This window comes from Dasypus novemcinctus, chromosome 15 (genome assembly GCF_030445035.2).
Source record: "Dasypus novemcinctus isolate mDasNov1 chromosome 15, mDasNov1.1.hap2, whole genome shotgun sequence".
NCBI classification, from domain to species: Eukaryota; Metazoa; Chordata; class Mammalia; order Cingulata; family Dasypodidae; genus Dasypus; species Dasypus novemcinctus.
The window spans coordinates 38,264,947-38,283,890 of record NC_080687.1 but is presented as its reverse complement, the minus strand read 5'-3'; the positions used below and the strand labels follow the sequence as shown (position 1 = coordinate 38,283,890).

The following is an 18,944-nucleotide window of genomic DNA, read 5'->3' as shown; positions in this document are numbered from 1 at the left end:
GCAGAAATAAATTGAGAACAACAACAACAAAACAATAGAGAAAATCAGCAAAACCAAAAGCTGGTTCTTTGAGAAAATCAATAAAATCAACACACTCTTAGCAAGAAAAAAAGAGAGAAGATGCAAATAAATAAAATCAGGAATGAAAGAGGGGACCCCACAAGGATCATAAGAGGCTATTAGGAGAAACTGTATGCCAACCAATTAGAAAATCGAGATGAAAGAGACAAATGCCTAGAAATGCACAACCTACATCTACTCTACAAGAAATACAGGAGCTCAAAAAAAACAATCACAAGTAAAGAAATTGAATCCATCATCAAAAATCTTCCAACTAAGAAAAGTCCAGGACCAGATGGCTTCACAGGTGAATTCTACCAAACATTTTGAGAAAAATTAAAACCAATAGTGTTTAAACTCTTCCAAAAAATTGAAGAGGAGGGAAAATACCCAACACATTTTATGAAATCAACATCATCCTAATATACAAAGTTAGATAAAGATATTACAAGAAAAGAGAATTACAGACCAATCTCTCTAACAAACATAGATGCAAAAATTCTCAACAAAATACTTGCAAATTGAATCCAACAGTATATAAAAACATATACAGTACAATTAAGTGCATTTTATTCCTGGTGTGGAAGGATGGTTCATCATAAGAAAATCACTTAACATAATAAACCACATTAACAAATTGAAGGGAAAAAAACAACACATGACCATCTATCTTAATTGATGCAGAAAAGGCATTTGACAAAGTCCAGCATTCCTTTTTGATAAAAACACTTCAAAAGATAGATAGAAAAGGAACTTCCTCAACATAATAAAGAGCATACATAAAAATCCCACAGTCAACATCAGCCTCAATAGGGAAAAGAAGAAAACTTTCCCTCTAAGATCAGGAACAGGACAAGGATGCCCACTTTCACCATTGTTATTCAACATTGTGCTAGAACAATTAGGCAAGGAAAAAAATAAAAGGCATTCAAATTGGAAAAGAGGATGTAAAACTCTATTTGCAGATTACATGATCCTATATTTAAAAATCCCAAAATATCTACAACAAAGATATTAGAACTAATAAATGAGTTCAGCAAAGTGGCAAGATAGAAGATCAACATGCAAAAATCATTAGTGTTTCTATATACTACTAATAAGCAAGCTGAGGAGGAAATCAGAAAATTTTTCATTTACAGTAGCAATGAAACAAGTCAAATATTTAGGAATTATATAACCAGTAATACACAGGGACTGTATTCAGAAAACTACAAAACACTGCTCAAAGAAATCAAAGAAGACCTAAACAAATGGAAGGACATGTCTGTGTTCACAGATTGGAAGACTAAACATCATGAAGATGTCAATTCTACCCAAATGATTTATAGATTCAATGCAATACCAATCAAAATTCCAATAGCCTACTTCACAGAAGCAGGGAAGTCAACTGCCAAATTTATTTGGAAGGGAAAGGAGTCCCAAATAGTCAAAAACATCCAAAAAAAGAAGATCATAGTCAGAGGACTCACACTTTCTGCTTGACATTGAAGTGAATTATAAAGCTACAGGGCTCAAAACAGCATGGTATTGGCATAAAGATAGACATTGATCAAGGGAATTGAATTGAGAGTTCAGAAATAGACCCTCACCTCTATGGTCAACTGATTTTTGATAAACCTACCATGTACACTTTTCTGGGACAGAACAGTCCTTTCAACAAATGGTGCTGGGAGAACTGGATATACATAGCTAAAAGAATGAAAGAGGACTCCTATCTCACTCCTTATATAAGAATCAACTCAAAATGGATCAAACACCCAAACATAAAAGCCAGGACCATAAAACTATTAGAAGATAATGCAGGGAAACATCTATAAGAACTTGTAGCAGGTAGGGGTCTTTTAAATCTTACACCCAAAGCACAAGGAACAAAAGAAAAAATAGATAAAAGGGACCTCTTCAAAATTAAATACTTCTGCACCTCAAAGGACTTTGTGAAGAAGTCCTACACAATGGGAGGAAATATTTGGAAATCACATATCTGACAAGGGTCTAATATCCATTATACATAAAGAGATCCTATAACTTAACAACAAAAAGACAAATGACCTGGTTTAAAAATGGGCAAAAGACCTGACTAGAACTTTTTCTAAAGAAATACAAATGGTGAAAAAACACATGAAAACATGTTCAATATCACTGGCTATTAGAGAAATGCAAATCAAAGCTACAAGGAGATATCATTTCATACCTACCAAAGTGGCCACTATTAACAAAACAGGAAAAGGCTACTGTTCGAGACAATCTGGAAAGATAACCCTTATTCACTGTTTGTGGGAATGTCAAATAGTATAGCCACTGTAGAGGATTGTTTGGCAGCTCCTATGGAATTTATATATAGATCTACCATGTGACCTGGCAATACAACTGCTAGGTATATACCCAAAAGTACTAAGAGCAGTGACACAAACAGACATCTGCATACCAATGTTCATAGCAACATTATTTGACAAATATCTTTGCTAAAAGATGGAGACAACCCAGGTGTCACCAACTGACAAATGGATAAACATACTGTGGCATATACACATGATGGAATATTATTTAGCTGTAAGAAGAAATGAAGTTATGAAACATATGACAACATGGACGAACCTAGAGAACATTATGTCAAGTGAAGCAAGCCGGGCACAAAAAGGACAAATATTATATGATTTTGCTGTTATGAACTAAATATATTGAGCAAACTCATGGCATTAGTAGCTAGAATATAAGTCACCAGGGAAAAGAATGTGGTTAGAAAATGGAAAGCTGAGGTTTAATCTGTGCAGAATTGGTAAAAAGTTATTTGGAAATGTTTGGAAATGAATAGAAACGGTGAAAGGACATCGTAGGATTTGTAATTAGTAGCATTAATGTATGGATATGATAGTGGTTTTGTTTTTGTTGTTTTTCTTTCTTTCTTTTTTTTTTGAAGTAAGGAAAACACGCTAATATTGACTGAAATGATGAATAAGCAGCTAGGTGATTATACCAAATGCCATTGATTATACACCTGAAGTGTTAGGTAAATTATATGGTTTATGAAAAAAAATAATAGGGTGTGTTTGGGGGGAGAATACACCAAATGTAAGATATGGGCTATAGTTAGTAGTAATACTTTGAAGATGCTCTTTCATAATTTGTTACAAATGTTTCACAACAATGGAAGGTATTGGCGGTGGGGTACTGTATGGGGACCCTGTATGATGTTAAGCATATTTATTTCGTAGATTCACTACTTTTACTATATACTTATTTTTATGTACGTTCGTAAGTGAATGAGATACTTCAAAAAAATTGATTTTAAAATTTTTAAAAATTAAAATAAAGGAAGTAGATGGAGTCTTGAGGAGGTCCCTAGAGTCTTTGAGGCAACAGAGGCTCAGGGATTTTGAGACCAAGAGTCAGGCAGCCAGGCTTCAGTCAAACCCAGGTTCTTCCACTTAAAACAGTGGTTCTTCACAAGCCATCTGAGCTTGGATTGAAATTCAAAAACAACATTATTCTTGTGGGGACGTGTTGGTGCAGATGTGATATATTTATTACATAATACTCAGTACAGTGTGACTTAGTAAAGGATCCATGGTTTTTACCAGACTGGCAAAGGGTTCCTTGGAACAAAAACGGTTCAGAATCCCTGACTTAAAAGGTGGGTACATCTGAACACATTATTTGACTATTCTATGCCTCAGTTTACTCATCTAGAAGTCTGACACAGAGTAAACATTCAATAAATAAAGTGGTTTTTTTCCCCCTCATTTGCTTGAAAAATAAAAGGTAGATGTGACTGGGGCATTCACTCACAAGTAGCAGCTGCCTTAAGTGATGCAGTGACCCTATAGGCTGGGGAAGTCAGGAAAGATGGATGTGATCCTTAAACCGAGCCAGGAAAGATGGCAGGATATAAATGAGGAAAAGAAAACGCAAACACAATCAAAGTGAGGGGGCAGTGATGCCCTTATGTTGCACTTAGAGTATTTTAATATGGTAACTTTGCAACAGAGCAAGATCCTAAAGTGGTTCTCAACCAGCCCTGGAAAAGTGTGTGTTTCTGTGTCTTTCAAGTTAAAGAAGACGTTATGTCCTATGTCATAATTACCAGCTAAAATTAATATGGAAATAGCCAAGGCCTCCCATTCCCTAATCGTTCTAGCAAAACGGTATTTGCCATCATCCTGTGGCTGCGAGAACCACATTTCTAAATAGCTGCAGCTGCTTTACACTTTTCTTGGATGAATTCACACAAGCTCTCAGTGAAATGGGTGGCAAATGGAGGACTGCTGACAGAATGCTGTCACCAAGGCAAACAAGGTCATCTGTCTTAGGGACTGTTCTGAGCCAGGGAGATTGGTAGAACATTCCCTGAACTTGGTAGGAAGCATTTCTTGCACTTTACCAAAACTGTTGGCTGCCTGAATCTTCTTGAGGCCTGTCTTATGAATGCCTGAGACTTTACTGCCTTTCCCCAGTGTTTGGCAAATAGAGGGAATTCAATGAATGTTTGAAGAATTAACAAATAAATGGATCGATTGAATGAAGGAAAGATTAGATTACCTACTTATTTTGCCAACAACTGGAGAGAGTTTAGGTTAACTGTAAGGACAAATATATAAACGTCATTCTTTCTGCCTAAGCTTAAGAAGCTGAGTTGAAACGTGCATCTTCTAAGGAACAAGAGTCAGTGAAGACCTCCCCTGTCGTGACCACAGCAGCCCTTGGGTGTTGCTTGTCCCTCCTCTCTATTCTTTGTTTTATCCTTTAAAAAATTTTTCCCTCCACTGGAATGAACAAGTCTTAAAAATGAATGTTCCAGATTTCAGTAGTACCCTTTAGGTACTTTCATTATAGACTGAACTGGTATTAAGGATATGGAAGCAGAAGAGAATGAGTTTCTATTGCTTTGGCATTGGGAAGAGATTTGGCAAACTGGAGCAAAGCTTGTGGGACTTGTGACTGGAGAGACATCACTTCATCAGCGACTTTTTGCAGTTTTCTGTCTGAAAATAAAGAAGCTAACATATATGAGAAGAAAAGATTTAATTAATGAAATTAGTTTTTTCCTTCCATAGTTAGGTATTCTTCAAACCTATTGTTTTATTTTTACTATTTTCCTAACTTTCTATTTTGACTCCTTTGCAGGACTGAAATAAACAAAACACAATCAGACTTGGGCTGATTTAAACAATCTCAAAAGTTATTAACCACTCAGTGCCAGAACCATGCCATAGGACAACTTTGCACTTGTTATTAATAATATAAACCTTCCACTGATATACTTCTGTTTCTTGACATCATAGTTTCAGTTATAATTTGACCACTTACCAATTTGCTTGGTAGAAGTTGCAGGCATTTGGGACTTATTTTATGTATATAAACAACATCCTGTTTGTCTAGATATTGTTAAACACAACGATAAATTGCATAAAGTGAAATCTGAAACTAAGAGCATTTTAAATTGAAGCCAGTTTCAGTCAACTTTGAGATTACGTAGCTTTCTAATGGAATAAAGGAACCAGAAACTCAAAGACTAATTTTGCCAGGTAAGACAAAAGAACTTCTTTATATTACAGCAGGGTCCAGTTAAAACTTTCTGTCACTGACCTTTTTAATTGTCAGCTTTGTAACTACAAAGCCCTCTGACTCTTATGATTTTTTTTTAAATCCACAATTTGTCTATAAGACATAATGAAATTGAGACTTGTCAATTCATTATCATCACATTTTTTTATTTGTTGTTTATGTTTCTGTCTGTTTTATGTTTGGTTGAATTAACAGGGTACTTAAAAATTTCCCATTTCTGGTCCTCTTTGACCCGCTTTAAAGATCTCTCTGATTTAAACTCTTCTGACCTAATGTGTCTGACAACCTTAAGCTAGCAGAATTACATCATCATCATCACTATGGTATTTATATAATTATTATGTAATTGTTTTGTGGAATAAAAATCATTCTCTGTTGGTGGAATTGAAATGTAAACAAGTCTCAGCCAAGGACCAAAGTAGAATTAATAATGGCATGTCATACAATATTCAACAGTAGTAATATCCTTTCTGAGCAAAACTTTACTGTCAACATTTCCTCATGGATTCCAAAAGTTGTGTCAGTAGTTTTCTACTTTCTCTACTGACCTTTTGGGAAATTTTCTTCCACTGATGGAATTGTCATTCTCTCACAGTGAAAGACAACAGTGTAATGTACAGTGGTGATTGGCAAAGGCTAGAGCTCAGGCTGGGCTGTCCTTAGCCATTTCAGTAAATTCCTCCTACTGATTTAAAGAGAAGTGTGTGTAATTCATGATTCTGAAGTTTCTTTAGCACATTTGAAAAATGTCTGACTTACCTAGTGGTGAGAATTTAAAATATCAGAATCCAGAAAATATATAATTTGGGATATCATAGTTTATCAGTTCCTTAAAAGTAAACTAAAAAAAAAAAAAATCAAACCTTAAAGCCCTTATTTATTTCACTGCTTTTACTAGGTGTATATATATATATTTATATTTTATCTAGTTTAGCTTGGCAAAATAGAATATTACTAGATTGAGTTTCTTCCATGAAATGGTACGTTTCTTTCATCATAATAAGTGACTAAAAATATTTTTGCAGTAAGCCAGACCTGGGTTAGATCCAAAACCTGTAAGTTACCTCCAGTGTGACCTCAGGTATTAAACTCTAGGTGAACAAAAGTAATTATAAGGCCCAATCACCTCACAATATTGTTGAAATACATTATACCCTTAGCACCAGGCCTGGCATGGAGTAAACCTTGCATCTTCACTGGGCTCTAATCCGCAGGGAAGGCATTCAGTATCCAAAGGTTTCAGGGAGTTTATATCCAAATAAAGATTTCATCATTGGAATTTAAAACAAAATTTTAAAACCTCTGCCTCAAAACTTGAAAGAAACTATTTTTCTTAAATAGTGTAGACATGTCAGTTATGCTGGAATATATGATAAGTCTCCATTAAATATAGTATAAGCTTTCATCTATTTATTCTTTCCTAATATATTTATTATGCATTTCTGCAGGCCAGGTTTTCTTCCGTGGGAATTAGGAATGTGCTTCCTATTGATTTAATGTCTTATGTTGATCTTCTTATCATCTCCATTGACACTTAGTTCACACATACACATAAACAAAGTGACAGTTTTCTTTTCACTCTTTCTTCAGCATTCCTTTTAAAGCAAATGATAAAATTTCCTCACCAAACCTCATACTCAGAGTGTACTGGCAAAGCCACTATCTGCAACATAGAACATATCCTGATGTGAATACCACAATCTTTAACAAGAAGTGAAGAGGGATGGATGTTTTTAAGAATAAAGCAGGACAGAGTGACTTTCCAGCTCCTCCAATTCATGTTCAGCTTTCAGGCAGCTTTAATATGTCTTTTGATTTAAATATAGAGTCAGGCAGGCAACTACTAAATTGTTAGTGCAAATATATGCCCTAAAGACATAAAGGGATGATTGAGGCTAGTAATACCCATGATACCCTTACTAACACAGATAATTGACAAAATATGATGTGGTGTAGTAATAACCAAAATGAGTTCCTCAACAGGTTCTCTGTCATATCTATCTCATCATTTATCTATCATCTATCTATGTAGCTTCTATCTATTTTATCTATCAATCTCAATCTCTATCAATCTGCCAATGTATCTATCATCTATCCATATGCATAGGTATGTGTATTTACTTTAGTGTCAAGCTTCTTCGAAGAGCAGACACTAAGACGTATCAAGCAAAAATGACCTGTTTTGTCCATCCCCTCCAGGTGCCAGGTTGTGCACAGGCATCCTGATTAATAGGAAACGTGGTCATGTGAGGCCTTCCTGGCCGCGGTACCCACCGTGACCCAGCATCAGCCCTAGTTCCAGGATTCCGAACAGCACCAAGCCCTTTCTACAGATGTGAGAGCAGACGTGGTGTTCTTTACAGATCTTTTCAGGACCACATTTGTCTGCCTGGCGTAGGGGAGGGTGGGGCTCTGCATTGATGTAGCAGCTTCATTAGTGGAGATGCCCCCTCCATGAGGCCAGGGCTGAACCAGGACTGAAGGGGGGTTAAACGTCCATGGAGGTACAAAAGGCCAACGTGGGAGCTTAGAATTGGAAGAAAGCTTGGAGGCCTTCTGTCCAACCTGATCCTCAGTGGGATCCTTTCTGTGACTTTTGTGATTGATAGATCTACAGGCTCTGCCTGAACACTCCTTGTGGTGGGGGCTGATTGCTTGAGGTGGGGTAGGCAACCTACTACAATGGTAGGCTGCTCAAATTAGAAGTGTTTTCCTAGTAAGGAACATATATTTGCTTTCTTTTAATGCCCACTGTACCTTCTGTTTGCCAGTTGCCCAATTATCATCCTGTCATTTTACATTTCTCTTGCCCTTTCTAACCATAGGTACTCTGACCTTCACCAAATCATTATGAAGTTAACAATTTATGAAATAGATTTCTTTTCAATATTCCATTAGACGTGATTAGATAAGACTTTTGACATAAGCACAGCACCTGGCAATTAATATGCTCTCAATAAATATTAGTGATTTTTTGTTTTTAAAATACCATCATGATATGCAGGAAAACAGAGGGACTTTGAAATCAAATATGCTCAGATTTGATTGTGGCTCAGAGATCTCGGGCTAAGTTTTCACTTTTTTGAGCATCAGTTTTTTTAAAAAGTAATAATGAAACCCATTTTACAAAGTTGCGTTATTATCAATGCTAGCATTCATAAAGCTATCCTAGAACATATAGTGACTTAGTAAATATTAGTCTCTACACCCCACCCACTCTCCCCCAACTCTATCTACCTTGTCTGCTTAACCTACCTCATAATCTAGAACAGCAGTGCAAAGAGAAAAGGGAAAAGATTAAGGGAAGTTGGGTCCCACATTGTCCTTTCTTGTTCCATGATCAAATGCTTCTGTTCCTTGCATTTTTCCCTATCAAACAGCGACGCGCCTACTACCAAGATTTTCCTTAAGGATCAAATAAAATACCAAATGGATAATAACTACTGCAAATCATCCTCTGAATGTAAAGCAATGCTATTGCCAGTAGAAATTTATTACTGATTAATTGCTGAGTGAATGAATAATCTATCCCCCCACCACTTTCCCACCCTACCTCACTCCACTCCAGTTTGGAGCAGGGAGGAAAAGCCCAATAAACTTAGTACGGAAAAATGGTCGATGTGTTCTTAAGGACACATACGTACATACATCTGAGGGGCACCAATCCAGGCAAACAATCTCATGTGAACATCTGGCAGAAAAGCCCACTGACTAAAGCGCGTCTATTAAATTGCAGAGGTTCAGAATCCCAATGTTGTCAAATACTGACACACTTTCTCTAATGTCTTCCAGAAATTTCTATTACATCACCATGTTGCGGGATCCAGTGTCACGTTACCTGAGTGAGTGGAAACACGTCCAGAGAGGGGCGACGTGGAAAACCTCTCTCCACATGTGTGATGGGAGAAGCCCCACACCCGATGAGCTGCCCACCTGTTACCCCGGGGACGACTGGTCTGGGGTCAGCCTGCGGGAGTTTATGGACTGCAGCTACAACCTGGCCAACAACCGCCAAGTGCGCATGCTGGCTGACCTCAGCCTGGTGGGCTGCTACAACTTGACTTTCATGAACGAGAGTGAAAGAAACGCCATCCTGTTGCAGAGCGCGAAGAACAACCTGAAGAACATGGCGTTCTTTGGGCTCACCGAATTCCAGAGGAAGACACAGTTCCTGTTCGAGAGGACATTCAACCTCAAATTCATCTCCCCGTTCACGCAATTCAACATCACGCGGGCTTCCAACGTGGAGATCAACGAGGGCGCCCGCCGGCGCATTGAGGAGCTAAACTTCCTGGACATGCAGCTTTACGAGTACGCAAAAGATCTCTTCCAGCAGCGCTACCACCACACCAAGCAGCTAGAGCACCAGAGGGACCGGCAAAAGAGGCGGGAGGAGCGCAGGCTGCAGCGGGAGCATCGGGGCCACCGGTGGGCAAAAGAGGATGGGGCCTCAGAGGGGGCTGTCACTGAGGACTACAACAGCCAGGTGGTGAGGTGGTGACCCCCTGCCCTCTCCTTTCTTGGGAAGGGGAGTCTGAGCAGGCGCATTAACCTGTTGCATTACCTTGGCGAGTGAGGAAGATGGGCCATTCAGAGGACAGCTGGCTGTATGTGGCTTGATGTGGACATCTGCTTCCTCTTTGTCTTCATCTTGATCCAGTTTGGTTTCTTTCTTTCCTGACATTTTCCAATCAGTGATATTAAGAAGGATGGGATTCATCTAACACAGATCACTTTAGAAGCCCAAGGAGAGATAAAAATTTTAAAAATAGAGAGAAGGAGGGAGGGAGGAAAGAAAGAGAGAAAACAAAGAATAGACATAGCCCCTGCCATCTCCTTTGCAGTATCATAGTTTGAGTAATTGGAATCCACAGAAGTGAAAAAAAAAAAAAAAAAAACCAACCAAATTATGGCTTGGATGTTGTGCTAAAATAAGTCTGTTTACTGTCTCTGCAAGGGAAGTATTTGTCTGTTTAAAGACCAAGAAAGAGAGAGACCTCTCAGCACTTAGATGAGGATTTATGCCAACCCTGAGTTGGGTACTGGTACTCATCTATGAACTCTATTTGTAATTTCTAGAGACACACATCCTACAAACCCCCTGCACCATAGCCTTGAACCATGCTTCCTCCCCCATCTTTTGGGGAAGGGGGAATAGACGCAGGGTAGGGGTGGTTATGACTCCTGAGAAATGAACATTGGTAGGGACATTTGGAAGAAAACTTGCTTATTTACTAATTCATAAGAAGATCACGCTTAACCAAGTTTTCTTTTCAATGTGAGGAAGTAAGGATAAATTAAGAAAAAAAGTGGGAGGATGACTCTATGTCTAACATTTCCAATCTGGCTTATAAAACCTTAGTTTTAAAAGGACCGTTTCAGAATTTTACCTTTTTAGAATAATCATCTTCTTTGATATGGCACTGCCAAGTTTGAAATTCCTCTCTCAGTGGAAAATACATTTAGAAAGAATTTGGCCTGAAGAATAGGAGCTGGACTAGCCTGTGAACAAAACATATTCAAAGTCATAAAATGGATAAGAACTCTGATTTGGGCCATGAGACACGGAATGAAGTTTAGAGGGACTCTACCTCCCAGCATCTTGAGTGTCTCTAGCCCAGTAAACATTTTTTTCTCACTGCAAAAATTTTATATGTTGTTAGACTATGGTTATAACCCGCAGATCAGGCTAGAGTATATAAAACTAGACAAACAATATGCTGCATTGCAAAGTGCTTCTCATCTTCACCTCTTCCTGATCAAAACCACAATAACAGTAAATAAATAATAAGAGGGAAAGTAAGGCAGAGGGACTAAAAAGCCTTTATCTAGAATTCGGTAGAAGGATCAAACTAGGCAGAAACTTTCCCAACAAATTGATCTTATCAGTCCTTTCAAGGAGGCCCCAAATCAGATCGAAAAGCCTATTTCATAATATCAAACATGTTTGATGTTTAAGCCAACTGTATGTAAGCCACCTCTCAGGCTCCAGAATGTGCTCTGGAGTTCAGAGTCAATCAACTCACAGCCTTTTGGAGTGCCTGCCTGAATGGAGAGAAGCCCAGCCTCTCCATCCAATAGAGATCTGGAGAAGTGGGTAGGATACTTTTGCTACTCTTGGCTTCACCTGTCGTGCAAGGGAAGGCACTGTTGGATGTTATCATGTGCCAGGAACTGTGGGAGGAGCTTTTCATACCTTGAATCTATTCCATACAAAAAGGTAGATATTTGTCTCCATTTTACAAATAAGAAAATTAAAGTCCAGAGACAGTAAGTCACTTCCTCACAGATTTTGAACTAGGTCTCACAACTGCAAAGCGCAAGCTCCTTTTACTCCAATTTGTTGTCCATATGGAATGTGTCCACGCAGCCAAATGCTTCCTGCCAATCAGGCAAGAAGCCAGCTGCTATTGTCCAGAGCGTTTGTCTCTCACCCATGAGGATGGCACAGCAGTAACCCCACCGCTTTGGATGAGCCCAGCCCCTTCCTTATCACTGACCCAAGGAAGACCTGAGAGATTGATGACTTTAAACAATTGTACTTTTTTTTGAGCTATATGCAGGGGTGAATTAAAAAGGGCTAAGTAATTATTGCTTGTTAGTTGGTAGAGATTCAACTGACAGGTACTCGTGTATCCCTTTCAGTTGATTTGTTTCAGAGGTAGGGAGGGAAGGAAGCTTGCCACCGGTATTAATGAGCCGCTCCCTCTCTGTCTTCACGTTTTGTTGTTGGGATGTAACGTTCTGCCTAGATGGCAGGGCTACAAATTATCCTTTTGCCTGCCAAGATGAAACACACAGATGCGCACACTCACCAACACAAACACAATGACAACCCATTGTTTTGTCATGTGGAAAATCAAAACAAGTTAGAAAGCATTTGGATTGTTCCTTTTAAACTCACTTTAAATTTTTGGCAGGGAATTCATGCATAGCTGAAACGCAAAGGCAGCCCCTGCTGACTTTACCCTATTCCTTAGGCACCTCGGGATTTATATCAAAAGGCTTTCCACTGCCTTGCAGCTGAAGGCTTGATGTATGGGGCTCCACTTGAGACCAGATATCGGAGGAGAAACCATCTCTTTATATTCGTCCAAGGCCAATACCTAACAAATTAAAAAGACCTACACTGGCTTCCGCCTTCATATCATTTCATTCTAAAGCAGCATACTTGTCACAACATTGGGGTCCTCGGTTGATAGAAATGGCAAGGTAGGAATGCAGTTTGTTCTCTGAAAATTGACTACATATGCTGAGTGAAGTTGAGGTAGGTGTGGCTGATAGAAGGCATCAGAGACCAAGGATCCACAAGAAGGTAAGAGCCTTAAGATCCAAAGCCAAATTAACACCAAATTCATTTGTGTCAAAAGCCCAAGAAGAGGAAAAAAAATAAAAAATCACCAGGAAGTTCCACATCCAGTTAGACATTCCCTCCCTTTTCTTGGCAGTGGCAGCCCCAGTAATCAGATTAGGATGAAGTACTCTGGTGTATATGTGTGTTTAAATTATTAAGTACTAAGATAGATGGTATCCATTCTGCCTCCTTCTAGTCTTTCGGTAACTGGAGAAAACCTGCCCTGAGAATTGTTTGGATTTCCCTACTGAATTTCTTACTAATAATGGATAACATTTGCAATCAGTGTGTTATTTTTTTTTAAGTGTTAAGATGAGGTTCTTATCAATGAAAGGAGATAACTTTGTGCTTGATTTCTGTCCTAAATGGTTTGATTAAAGATTTGAAATATGATGACCCATTTGGTCATACCTTTAAAGTAACTTTTGCAAAAGTTTGAGTGGAGATAGTATTAATAGGGGGAAGAAATTCTACCAGATAAAGCATCATGAAAGTGAGCATAGATCATTAAAAAAATAAATGTAAGTATATTGGATAGGGTTAACATCTGGCTGCTTTAATAGAGAAATAAAAATAATGGTGACTTAAATAAAATTGAAACTATTTTATTCTCACTTAAGACAAAACTGGTTTGATAGCTTTGCTCTGTGATATTTTCTGAAGACCAGGCTCTTTTTTGTTGCTCTTTCATCCCAATGTTTAGCTTCCTTCTCATGGTCCAAGATGGTTGCTCATCTCATTTACATTTCAGACTAATAAGGGAAAAAGGAGTAGAATTGTATTTATATTATTTCCATTTACATCTCATGAGCTATGACCTAGCCATTAGTCATTATATAGCTGCAAAGGAAGCTTGTAAATGTCTTTATCATTGGTCATTGTCTTTATCCTTGTGCCTTGAAAAATTTGGGGATTCTCTTATTTTAAAAAACAATGCAAATTAATATTGATGGAAACTATCAGTCTCTGACCCAAAAAGGAACTGGAAAATATTTAAAGTGATGTTTCGATGTCATTTTTTTTTTCTACCTAGTACTTGGTTTGCAAAGGATAAGATTAAAATTCTCAACTTTAAACAGTTTTTAATGTTTTGCAATGCTTTTTACATTTAGTATCTTTGAACTTCACTACATTCTTTTATGTTAAATAAGGCTTTAATTCATTATCCCACTTGGTAATTTGAAATAGAGATTCAAAATTGTTGAATGATTTCCTCAAGAATCTAGTTTATTAGCAAGAAATTTGCTCTGAACCTCAGTCTTTTGACTTCAAAACCTTTCCCACTATTTTATGCTGCTTAGTGGAAGGATTGGGATTGGAAATTGCAAAAATATGAAATATGAATCTTTATTGATATATATCTTCTCCTATCTTCTTGTGGAACTGCCACAACTTAGAAAATGCCAAGGAAACTGGTGGAAATGACTCTTAACTCCCTCCCTGCAGGGAGGGTGCCTCTTATTTGGAGAGGCATGTCCAAGAGATGGCCATTGGGATTAATGAGCAGCATTGTAGATGAGAAAGAAAGCACAGACATTTAAATACCTCTAACTAGGTGTCCAATTTATCCAATCTAAAAAGAATGCAAGATATATGCTGAAGAATGTGCTCACAACTTTTAGGGAAGTTCAGTGTTAAAGATAAGCAGAATTAGTAGCTGCCTGAATAGTGAAACTTGAAGGGTAATTGATGGAAACCCTACTTGAAAATTCCCTCTTTTTTCTCTACTTCTTCTTTCCCAGGTCCCTGAAATTCTATCTGCTACTTATTTCTTTAGTTATTTGATGCTAAATGAGTCTCTTTGCACATTTGCTGGTGAGAGGAAGTGCTTTAAGCTGTCATAAGCTAAAATCTCCACACAGAAAGATGCCTTTCCAACCATGACCTCTCACTGGGATGAAAGGCCTCTGTGATGGGCTCTTACAGGGGTGGTGGGCTAGGAAGAGGTAAAAGTCATATTGACAGAGGTAGAGCTCTTAAAAGGGAGGCACATGCCGGGTACTCTTGAAAATAGAAAAATGACTAAGGCACAATTTCTGTCCTGAGGTATAAGGGCAGGCTGGAGACAAGTGGACTGTAATTCTTTTGGCCATTTAAAAGAATAGAAAAGTTAATGAGGCTCATGTGACAAGACCAAAACATTAAGATGGTTTTAGGTACTGAAGTACAGGCTAATTGAATTGGAAGAGTTGGAGCAAAGAGAAAGCTAGGATGGACTTAGACAAAGACTACTCTGATACACAGTCATGTCTCTAAGGTTTTCATTTCCCGTGGTTATTGTGCTTCCACTGGTTACCAGAAACTCCAGCTGAAAGTCCCCAGGTATCAAAGTTGGCTGAGTCTGAAGATTCTACACATTCTGTGTCACCACTGGGAACACACAATGGTTCTTTCTCCAGGGCATTTTGACACTCCTTTGTATCGTCTTCCTCCATATCTACTATTCCATTTCAGTCCCTGGTCATAAGCCAGTGCTTCCTAAATTCTCACCGCATTCACCTGGACACTCCTGAACTAAGTCTCTGAAACTTTGTATGAGACCCTTCAGGGCCAGTGGGAGAGTACAGAGAGGCTTATGTGTCTTGTCAACTAATGGATGGAATGTACGTACATCTTCACAAAACTGCCTTGCAGAGGTGCTGCGATTTCCAGCCGACTCTCTTTGAAAACCAGCAATATCTGCAAGACAATGGCCCCTGAATTTCTAGGCAAGGACTTCACTGGAGGTGAACTCTGGGTCGATGGAGACAGATGTTTATTGACGCTGTGTTCTGAGTTGTCTGTGGAAAAGACTGCAACCGACATCTTTTGGCACCTTACATGGAACCTCCGTGATTTACATGCTCTGCTGTGTTGTGGGAGCTCATCAAAGGGCCAGATGTCAGTGCTGAAAAACCCCAGTCCTTGCCAGGGCAAACCATCTGAGGAAGCAGAGCTTTGTGTGATTTAGTCATTGTCAGATTTGTCTTCCATCTCCTTGTCATATATTATTTTTATCATGTGGTCATCTTTTCTTTTCAGAAGTACTTTGGGTTTGTTTGCATTATTTTTCAGATAATGTATCAATTCAGTGTTGGAAAGAAAAATCTGGACTTTTACCTGGTGCCCCATTTTAGATGTAAAGATAGTTATTCAATAATTAGTAAATTATTTCTCCTAAGAGATATTTCCTTTTGTTTCTGTGCAATAATATGTATGAACTCGGGTACTAGGAGATTGTATTGTGACATTATCAATCTTTATCGCTATTTAAAAATGATAGTTTGTAGAACTGAGGATTTCAAGTGATGTGAAGCACAATTTAATGAATAAGTTAGCATATTAAACTGTTGTGATGTCAAAACAATTGTTGCCCCCTGTGTTTTTGTTAGATATTTTTGCAAAATGAGAAAAGTTAGTCAGACATTTTAAGTGATTTATGGAAATTGAATCCACAGGATCAGCTGTGTCAAACTCTAAAAATCCATGCTTTGGATACAAATGTGGTTATTGGATGTGAAACTTTAAAAGCTATAAAGACAAAGAATATATGGATTGAAGCACTTTAAAACCTCTGAGGCCAGGTAGGATTTCACAGGCTCTCAAACATAAGCTTCTAAAACCTATTCTCAATGATTCTTTTCCCTCCCTGCACATCCCAACACAGTAAAATCCTCAGTGACATGTGGAAACAACCTGGAGATGAAGGAGTGAGGTACAGATTTGTAGAGAGTGGGGGGAGGAAAAAGCAGGAATTGTAGCAAAGAATCTGGGAATTCACTATAATAGAATGAAAGAAGGAAATGAGGGAGGGCTAAGAGTGAAGGGAAGGGGAGGGAAGGGGAGGGGAGACGGGGAAGGAGAGAAAAAGAGTAGAAGAAGAAAAATGCAAACAGTAAAAACTAACATGGAATCCCCCTACAATTTCAATGTTTATGCTGTGTCAGATATTTTAAATGACTAGTTCCTAGAGGATAGCTAAAGAAAGAGAAAATGAAATTCTAGTAGAGGAAAAAATGCATGCATTCAAACATCCCTTGAACGATGCAATTTATCTTTGACTTGTTCTGTTTAAGTGGAAATTAGGGATTCCTTCCTTGTTTATGGGCTAGTTCTATTTGGAACCTTAGAAAAATGCCATTTGGCCACATTCCTCTATATAGTGGAAATCATACACACATACTTTCAAAACAGCTGAAGAGGCTATAGGAAAGACCCCCAAGAAGAGTAGCAGTTAAATTGAACACGTACACAACACACAGAAACACACACAGATACACACATATACACATATGTATATGCACATAAACACACATGCACACATTTCACACATACATACAAACACAAGGCATGCACATGTGACGTTTGCATACACATAAATACACAAACACATACGTGCACATGCATGCATGCATGCATACATAGGCATACATTCATACAGACTCACATGCACACACTACACATAGTGAGGCAGTTGGGGCTCTTGTCTTCCAAGGAAAGCCTCAGTTAAGAGAAGTAAGGAACCCTCAAGATATACTTTCTTTCCCCATTCACCTTGAAAATAGTGTTGAAATAATATTGAAAAAATTAAAAGTACAAAAATAGTTGAGGTTATTGAAAAACTATACCTAATATAATACTCTACCACTCTCACACAGCCGTTTTCATATCAAATATAAATTTGAAAATTATTGGAGTATAAAATAATTCAAAATAACTATTTTAATAACTGATGTAATTTTACCATTCCCATATTTTTGGTCATTCTGTTATTTCCAATTTTCCACTAATATATATATCAAAATCGATATATTTGCACATGAGTAGGGTACTTTATGAGTGTACTTTTATAAGTGTCTTAGAATACCTGTTGGAGAAAAAGCAATGGAGCACATGATTGTAGCTTCCCAAGAAGGAAGTTCTAACATAAAGTTGTTAAAATTACATGGATGCAGCTTAATGAATTGTGAAACAGTTGAAAAAATTGTCTGTATAACAAAAAAAAATTATAACTAGCTCCCCAAACACCACCCCCGCCCTCCATCTCGCCAGGACTGAAGCACACATTTCCCCAGATGCTGGGTGTATTGGTTGCTGGCTGGCCACTTTCAGCTGAGACTCTCAAGCACCTGCCCTCAGCTAAAGAAAAACGCTTCACCTAAGGTCATGTGGACCTTTCTGGGGCCAGTCCACATTCAATGATTTCGCTGTGGAGCTAAAAGCCAGGCTGCTCAACCTCACTGCCAGTAACTCTGAAGGATTATCTCAGCTCCAGAGCACCCTGTAGGATCACCTGAAGACTTTGTGGCAAAGCATTTGAGCTTGGTTTCTCCCTCCACCCATCAAGCACATGGCCTTCACCACCATCCCCCTCCCACAGCTCACCACCATCCCCCTCCCACAGCTGTGTTCCCAACCAAATTTCCACACCCAGATCTGCTATCCAGGGAACCAGATAAAACCCCATTTCTAGCCTGCACAGCCTTGTGATGAGTTTCTACTTTGTTCTAGTACCTGGTGATTTCCCTTCTTTTCTTTTGCGCTCAGCTATGTTTTTTAGTTATTTTGGCATATTTTGTCTAACATTTCTACTTGTTTATAGCTGAAAAAGCAATCTGTGTCAGCTCTCTGTCAAGTTACCAGAAATGAGTTTACTCTTAAAATGTTTAATCTCTTGTTTCTATGATTCTATCACTTTTTTTCTTTCTTTAGCACTTCATCACATCCTTTCCATTTCAAGACATCAGAGTTTCGTGATTAATGTTCTTTCTTTTTCTACTTCTTACCAACTTTCCCCTTGGCTTGCCCATCTCTTTCATAAATGTTCCTGTTTGTATTCATTCTATTTAGGAATATTTTTCCTTTTCCTATTTATGCATATAATTTTATGTATTTTGCTTTACTTCTTAATTTTAGTTCTCAATTTTTTTCTCCTTTTTAATTAATTTTTTTCCTTTTAAAGATGCTTTAGATTACATAAATGCTATAT

The 18,944-nt window shown here is 38.1% G+C and overlaps 1 protein-coding gene across 1 annotated transcript in view; it reads left to right on the top strand.

The window, feature by feature from the left end:
• HS6ST3 (heparan sulfate 6-O-sulfotransferase 3) overlaps positions 1–16,322 on the top strand; it is a 748,085-nt gene extending 731,763 nt beyond the window's left edge. The window contains exon 2 of the mRNA XM_058276492.1: positions 9,415–16,322. Within this exon, the coding sequence (XP_058132475.1) occupies positions 9,415–10,123 (709 nt within the window). The 3' untranslated portion in view covers positions 10,124–16,322. The remainder of the gene's footprint in view (positions 1–9,414) is intronic.
• Positions 16,323–18,944: the final 2,622 nt, after the last annotated feature.